At 44.8% G+C, this 8,469-nt stretch overlaps 1 protein-coding gene across 1 annotated transcript in view; it reads left to right on the top strand.

The window, feature by feature from the left end:
- Positions 1-258: 258 nt before the first annotated feature.
- Positions 259-8,469, top strand: part of RAB3C (RAB3C, member RAS oncogene family) — a 127,221-nt gene continuing 119,010 nt past the window's right edge. Inside the window, exon 1 of the mRNA XM_056848643.1 lies at positions 259-486. Within this exon, the coding sequence (XP_056704621.1) occupies positions 259-486 (228 nt within the window). The remainder of the gene's footprint in view (positions 487-8,469) is intronic.

The following is an 8,469-nucleotide window of genomic DNA, read 5'->3' as shown; positions in this document are numbered from 1 at the left end:
GAGTCCACCGCTCCAAACCACCGCTCTTAACCACTACACCACGCTCGCTCTCCAATGGTCTGATTCAGTGTGAGGCAGACTCATGTGACCAAGTAATAAGGGTATTCTGGGTCAAAACGTAAAGTAAAAGTGCTACTTATTTTTTGCCTTACAAGTTTTGGAAAGCTTAGTTGAATATATATTGGACACAGATATTACTAAAATAAAGGCTCCCTCCCTCCCCAAGAACAATTTTTTTTTTCTGTTCAAAATTTACAGATGGCATCTGCTCAAGACTCCAAGTTTGGTCAGAAGGACACATCAGATCAGAACTTTGATTACATGTTCAAACTGCTCATCATTGGCAACAGCAGTGTTGGGAAGACCTCCTTCTTGTTCCGTTACGCCGACGATTCTTTTACATCAGCTTTCGTAAGCACTGTCGGAATTGATTTCAAAGTAAAAACAGTTTTCAAAAATGAAAAAAGAATTAAGCTACAGATCTGGGTAAGCTGCATGTATAATTTTTTTTTTTTAAGTTTCTCATGTGGTGATTATTTGATGATGAATCCTCATATTTAGAATTGCCAACTAAACAGGATGATTAACTAGATTGTTTTTCTTTTTTTCTTTTACTTTCACTGCTTACAGGGCTCAGTATAGGAAGTGTATTCTAGACTAGAGAACTTCAGTTTGGATGGGGAAGGAAGTTGGTTGGTTTCTCTGCTGAAATTTTGGTGTTAGAATTATTGTTACTGCATTGTACAGTTCGCACTATGCACTTTCGCAAGGAAATGAAAATGGCTTTTATAAGAAGCATTGGCCTTATTTTCCTGTCATTCAGAAGCAGCAAGTATTTCATAGCTTTTTTGAACTGTTCAACAGCAGCGTTCTGGACTCCCTGTTCTTTCTGGAATAGCTAGTCTGTACCTGTCAGTCAAGGAGACCAGTTTAACGCTGTTCTTTTATTATGCTGGCTGGGTCAGATGATGCATTCACCAGTCACTCTCATATGAGGAACAAGGGCATTCATGCCCATCTTGTCTACCTGGCACACTTTCCCGGCTTCCACACGGTAATATTTGAATTGAGCTGGAATATACAATCCAAAGCACGTATACCCAGACTGCATGATTAATTTCCTAGCTAAAACCCAGAGACTGAACAACTAACCTGGGCCTACACACTAACAGCCCATCCCTGAGCTGACAGCATGGGGGAATGGCACCTCTTCCTAAGCCATTTCACCTACGCCGTTGAAGGGAAAAAAGCTGTTTCACTGCTTTTTTTCTTTTCAGTGGGGCTTTTTGCCCCATAGGGAACAGCGAGGCTGCGCCTGCTAAAAAGCAGGCGCAGCACTGCTGTTCCCGGCACCGGCGTACTGGTCCGAAACGGGTTAGGGAGCCACCTAGCTGGTGGCTCCTCCCCCCGTCCTGCCCCCAGAACACCCCCTGTGTTGGCGCGGCCTCTCTACGCCATGGCAAGGCGCAGCCCCGTGCCACCCGTCCGCGGGTGGCCCTGGCCTCCCCGCCGGCGTAAGTACGTGTAATCACGCAATTACAAGTACTTACGCCAGCAGCCAGGTCACATAATATTTCACACAAAAAGTAACATATGAGACTGACTTTACAACATAGTGCTTTCTCTTCTACTTAAAGCCCGGCTACTCCCTTAGAAATTGTAAAGGATAACATGCTGGTTCTTGTTGGTACTCCCTTGTATTACCACCTTGTAAAAAATGGTTCTTTCTAGCGAACAGCATCTAGAATGTACGTAATTGAGCAAGTCTCATCTTGCAAAGGGGAGCAAAAATAGATTTAGGGCATAATGCTATTTTATATTAACATTTTACAAGTTCATAGAATCATAGAATTGGAAAGGACCATACAGGCCATCTAGTCCAGCCCCCTGCTTATTGCAGGATCAGCCTAGAGCATCCCTGACAAGTGCTTGTCCATCCTCTGCTTAAAGACTGCCAGTTGAATTCTGGCATAGTTCCTTCTCCCCATCCACCCCCCCCCCTGTGGTCCAATGCCATAGAGTCCACCCTCCACTGCAGCCATTTTCTCCAGGGGGACTGATCTCTATTGTTGGGAGATCAGTTGTAAGAGCGGGAGATCTCCAGGCCCCACCTGGAGGCTGGCAACCCAACTAGACAACTAGACAATGACCTAGATTTCTTCAAGATTCTTCCACTCAGTACACACGCTTCTGCCATGTTTTCTCCTGGTTTGAAAAATGTTCTTTATGCAAATATCTATAATCCAGAAGCCCTGACCTGGATGGCCCAGGCTAGCTTGATCTTGTCAGATCTCAGAAGCTAAGCAGGGTCAGCCCTGGTTAGTATTTGGATGGGGGACCACCAAGGAATACCAGGGTTGCTATGCAGAGAAAGGCACTGGCAAACCACCTCTGTTAGTCTCTTGCCATGAAAACCCCAAAAAGGGGTCGCCATAAGTCGGCTGCGACTTGACGGCACTTCACACACACACATGAGCCAGAGCTCACACATTACTGTGGGATTTCATAATGTCTTCTCAGAATGAAGTTCATGGTGTTCAGTGATGGTTACTGCCAGATAATTGCACACAAGATTATAGAATTGCTCCCTAACATTGCAACCCTTTGAAGTCCACTGAATTAAGCAGGCTTAGAAAAGTCTGTGTTTATGCATAGTTACTCCAGTCTCTGCCCACCTATTACAATGGGCTTAGGGTGGCACAACCTCTATACAGGTCTGCCCTATTGCCTTTCAGTCTTTTCCCAATATCTCCTATTCTGGTTAAATCCTCTAGTATACGAGCCAGTTAGAGAGGGAAAGTGGAGTACACCGAAGATATACAGTAGTGGAAAGTGCCTGTCAAGTAGGGATGCCAGGTTCCCCCTCGCCACCAGTGGGAGGTTTTTGGGGTGAAGCCTGAGGAGTAGACCAGGTTTGAGGGGCAGAACTTGGGAATATACTGGGATCTGAATGAAGTATACTGCCATAGAGTGTACCCTTCAAAGCAGCCATTTTCTCTAGGAGAATTGATCTCTGTCTTCTTGAAATCAGCTGTAAGTACAGGAAATTTCTGGGCCCACTTGGAGGTTGACAACTGCAAGTGGGTTATAGCTTTTGACATTATTCTAAGGTGGTGTGGTTGTTAGACAGAGAACAGGGAGCCCTTAGTTCAAAACCCCATTCTTTGATGAAATCCCCTGTGTAAGCCATTTATTCTCTTTTACCCTAATCTATAGGGTTGCTAACCTCCAGGTGATGGCTGGAGATCTCCTGTTATTAAAACTGATCTCCAGCCTGGAGAAAATGGCCACTTTAGCAACTGGACTCTAGATTCTATGGCACTGAAATCCCTCCCTTCCCCAAACCCTGTCCTCCTCAGGCTCCGCCCCAAAAACCTCCCACCAGTGGTGAAGAGGGACCTGGCAACCCTACTAATCTACCTTGCAGGGTTGTTATAAAGATAAAATGGAGGAGGAGGAGGAACCATGTGTGCTACCCTGAGCTCCTTGGAGTAAGGGTTGGTTAAAAGCCTAGTAGATAACAGTAGCTCATTGTTTTAAGGCAATTAGTGGTAACCATAAGGAACAGGAAGGCAGAAAAAGTAGAATATCAACAATGCAATGTGTCAGTGGGTGGTGGGAAGAAATAACAGAGAGAGGGGGATGAGGTGGTTCATAGAGCAGCTCCATGCAGAGTTACCAACTTCAAGGTAGAGCTTGGAATTCACCTAGAATTACAACTGATGTCCAGACTACAGAGATCAGTACCCTTGGAGGAAGAGACTGCTTCAGAGGGTGGACTTTATGTAGGGTTGTCAACTGTGGTTTGAGGAATTCCTGGACATTTGGGGTGGAATCTGGGGAGGGTGTGGTTTAGAGTGGTCAGGGACCTCAGTAAGGTATAATGTTATAGAGTCTACCCTCCAAAGCTGTGATTTTCTTCAGGGGATCTGATCTCTATAATATGAACATCAGTTGTAATTCTGGGAAATCTCCAGGCTACACCTAGAGATTGGCAACCCTATCTCAGGACATCCCCACAGAGAGATCTACTTTCTCAGGCACTACCCCCAAATCTCTAGGCATTTCTCAAGCTGGAGGTGGTAACTAGGGTGGGAAGGAAGCAGGAAAAGGGGGGAGACGATGGGGGCTTTCAGGGAAGGAACAGAGGAAATAGTAGGGGAGGGATAAGCTGTCCCCTGCAAGTCCTTGTGGGTCCCCTACTTGCATATCCTAAAAAGCCTTGTCATTGCAAAATGAATTACAGGTCCGCCTGCTTAGTATTGTTGTCCTCTCATTTAGAGATGTAATGCTTTGCATTAAGCCATCTCTGTTGCACTTAAGCCACATAGAGTAAAATGGTATGACTGCCAGACCCCTGAGGCGATTAATGAAATAAGAGATGAATTTTGTGAAAGCTGTTCTGGTGAGCAGATTTTGGATAAACAGAACACGCTTCTCTCATCTCATAACCTGCAATGACAGCTGTATTATCCTAAGTGCACAGAAGCTATACCTGTAGGACCACACGGCACTCTGTTTTATTGCTTTCGTCTAGCTGCCTTTTGAAAGCAATGGTATTTCTATACCATTCATTTAATTTCTGCAATTATCTTTCAAGAACACACACAGCTCACAGTTGTAGGCATCAAGCTCTGAATACGTTTGTAACAAATTTAGCAGTCGTAAGCAGATCGACTCATAATCCTACTCAAGTCTACTCAAAGGGGCTAATTTCCAAGAAAATGTCCTCAGGGTTGCACTGATAGCATACTGTCCAAATGTAGTTATTTAAAGAAACATATCTGGTTTTTCCACTGATTGTAATGGTTACTGGTGTGTAGGTAACACTGTATTCTTTGGGTTGCCAGCTTTGAGGTGGGGGCTGGAATTCTCCCAGGATTACAACTGATCTCCAGGCCACAGAGATCAGTCCACTAGTCGAGGAAATGGCAGCTTTGGAGTGTGGACTCCATGGGGGTCACACCTCTGCTGCGGTCCCTCCCCAAGTTCCACCTTCTCCAGACCCTACTCCTAAATCTCCCGAGATTGCCGGCAACCCTCTTACTCTGCCTGCTTAAAACATCCGCTGTTACATTTATTGAAAGAGATCTAACTGGTCGGTTTACTTATATTGGATTGGATCTGATGAGTTCCTTCCTATTAGACAGTAAAAGGCTCTCAGTGGGAAGGAAAGGGGTCAGTGACTCTGCCTTGGTAGAAGGGAGTCTTTACCAGCCCAGTGACATTTGAAACTCTGAAGAGTGTATTGTTTGGAAGGTAGATGTGTAAGACTCTGAAATGCATGTGATATTTTTTAGTCTTCAACCATGTGTGCGTCTACCTGTTAATAAAAATAAATAATAAAAATGAATATTCTTGAATTAAAAGTCATTGCTGTAGAGTGTTGGACCAGAATCTGGGTCTAGACATTAAGGTGAATTTTCTAACCGTTAGATGGTTCCTCAGTGGAACAGGCTTCCTTAGGAGGTGGAAAAGCCGAATATAAGGATTCGGCTTTTTTGAATAATAATAAAAAAATGGGTTTATTAAACCCGAACCAAAAAAAACCCCACAAACACAATGGGGGTTACCGCACTTTGTATTCCCAGCGATGTATTAAGAGTTTGAAAATGTTGTAAAAAACATCGCTTTAAAGGGTTTTTTGGATACCACGGCTAATAAATGGTTGGAAGACGTCTTCACAGCTAAGGGGGCCAAACAAAGTGTGAACAGTATTTTTTATAACGTTTTCAAACTCTTAATACATCGGTGGGAATACATAGAAAGTGCAAACCGTATTTTTTATAACATTTTCAAACTCTTAATACATCGCTGGGAATACAAAGTGAGGTAACAGCCAATGCAGAGCTGAATGCTGGGTGTGGCGAAGCCCAGCCTTCAGTTCTGCGCCACCTGCCGCCTCGGAAGTCCATGTGGACTTCAGAGGTGGCGGCGGCAAGGACTTAGCTAGCAGGTAAGTAAGGGGGGAAGGAGGGGGGACAGAGAGATGGAGAAATGGTGGCGGGGCCGAAGCAGCTGTGAATAATGCCAAAAAAAATCGGCATTATTCTGGAACTGCTTTATCTGCTCCCTTTAGTTGGCACCCCGTAACCTTACAGGTATCTCTTAGAACCCCCAGAAGCTACTCTTCAGAGTTCTCCAAATTCAGGCCACAGGGTTGGTACAAAGCAGCAGCAACCTTGCTGGAGCTAATTAGGACTGGTCATGGCCATGGAGATGAGACATCCTGAAAACCCCACACCATGTGTGTGCTGCCCTGAAGAAAGAAAGACAGGACAGAAATGTGCTAAATGATTAGGCATGCAAGATTTTAAAAGGAAACATGCTGGGCACATAGATGGTAGTTTCCACAAACTGTTCCTTTGAACAGCTTTGATATCTATCTACTTCTTGTAGGGGATTTTTAAAAAGCACTTTGATGGTTTGGGAGGCACTTTCTGAAAGGCTAACTCTTGGGAGAGATGAACATGAGTCAGCAGTGTGATGCGGTAGCTGAAAAGGCAAATGTGATCTTGGACTGTATCATGTCCAGATCATGCAAAGTGATGGTATCGCTTTACTCTGCTCTGGTTAGACCTCACCTAGAGTGTTCAGTTTTGGGCACCACAATTTAAGAAGGATGTATAAAGGAAGCCACGGCCCTTTTTTTCAAGATCTGAGCAAGGCTGTAAAGAATAGGACACTTTGGAGGACATTGATTCATAGGGTCACCATGAGTCGGAGACGACTTGACTGCACTTAACACACACAGAGAGAGACAAGCTAGAACGTGTCCAGAGGAGGGCAACAAAGATGGTGAGGGGTCTGGAGACCAAGTCCTGTGAGGAAAGGTTGAAGGAGCTGGCTATGTTTAGCCTTAAGAGGAGAAGACTGAGAGGCGATATGATAAGCATCTTCAAGTACTTGAAGGGCTGCCATATAAAGGAGGGTGCCGAGTTGTTTTCTGTTGCCAAAATCCTCCCGTCGATGGCAAAGAGGGACCTGGCAACCATATCCACACTAGATAGTTTCTACACCACTTAACATATTGTGTTTAAACTCATGCTTTTTTCAGGTCTGTTCGAGATTTCTGCTTGTTTTCAGATGTCTGTGGTCCAAACCCCACTGTATTGTTCGTTGGATGTCCCATCCTGCTGATTGTACTTGCCTTATACCGTGTAATCTGCCTTGATTCTCAGTGAGGAAGGTAGTCTATAAATAACTAAATAATAACAACAACAACTTACAGTATTAAACCTCTGTACGTTGGGTGGAAAGCAAGAACTGGCTTACTTGGTAACAGTGCAGTCCTAAAATAAAAGTCCCTCATTTTAGGACTGTGCTGTAAGACTGAATTTGTGCTTAGTGCTTTCATAATTCCCTGGGCTCTTTGTAACTGCAATGTAAAAGGTTGGTTCAATTATTTTTGTCCCTTGATTTACATTTTTTTTCTGTAATCCCAGCATAAAACCCACCCACTGCTCAGGAGGGAGTTAACAGACATGATCAAAGGCTTCGCGGTGGGCCCTCTTTGATCCCGTCACTGAGTCATTATGGGATGGGTTAACCCAGGGCTGGAGCTGACATGAAGTTGCTGATTTGCGGGCATTGATTTGGAGATGTAGAACACACATTTGGGAGAACTCTTATGACTGCTGCCGAGGAACACATTATGGATGGAGACTCTCGGCTGTGATGCTCAATGGTAAATGTGTATTGCTATTTAACACAGCAGCGGCACTGCTGCATCGCTAGGGCCACTTGCCTGAAGAGGTCTCTTCAAATGCAATTGAAAATGAAGACAAAATGCGTTTGTCTCTTTGTCTAGGGCAGCCTTTCATTGTACCTTCAGACAAAGCAGGCCACTTTACTAGAAGCCCTTTTTTGACAAGAACTCCTATTTTCTGTGGTGGCAGGGGAGGGGGGAGAATTCCTTCAGATTACCTGACATAGAGGCCTTACCTGGATGGCCCAGGCTAGCCTGATCTCATCAGATCTCAGAAGCTAAGCAGGGTCAGCCCTGGTTAGTATTTGGATGGGAGACCACCAAGGATTGCTGTGCAGAGGAAGGCACTGGCAAACCCACCTCTGTTAGTCTCTTGCCATGAAAACCCCAAAAAGGGGTTGCCATATGTCAGCTGCTGCGACTTGACGGCACTTTACACACACACGCACACACACCTGACAGACTACTGGACATAGATGGATAGCCAGTCTGGTGTAGTAGGTAGGAGTCGGTCTTGGGCCAGGGAAACCAGTGTAATGGGTAGGTATAATGGTTTGTTGGGTAGGCCGCCTTGGGCTTAGTGGAAAGATGGGTGTGACGGGACAAAGGGAGACTTGGATTTTTTCAGGGAAATTAGATCTGTCAGAAATGTGATGGCACACAGAGGCTTGTGGGGAAAGTTCAAAACAACAGGAATTTATAACAGAAAGGCAGGGTGAGGGTTTAGACAGGTAAACTTGGATTTCAGAAAGATATTAGGA

Source organism: Euleptes europaea, chromosome 4 (assembly GCF_029931775.1).
Source record: "Euleptes europaea isolate rEulEur1 chromosome 4, rEulEur1.hap1, whole genome shotgun sequence".
In the NCBI taxonomy this organism is placed as follows: domain Eukaryota; kingdom Metazoa; phylum Chordata; class Lepidosauria; order Squamata; family Sphaerodactylidae; genus Euleptes; species Euleptes europaea.
The sequence above is the reverse complement of the archived record's forward strand: the minus strand, read 5'-3'. Positions and strand labels throughout refer to the sequence as shown.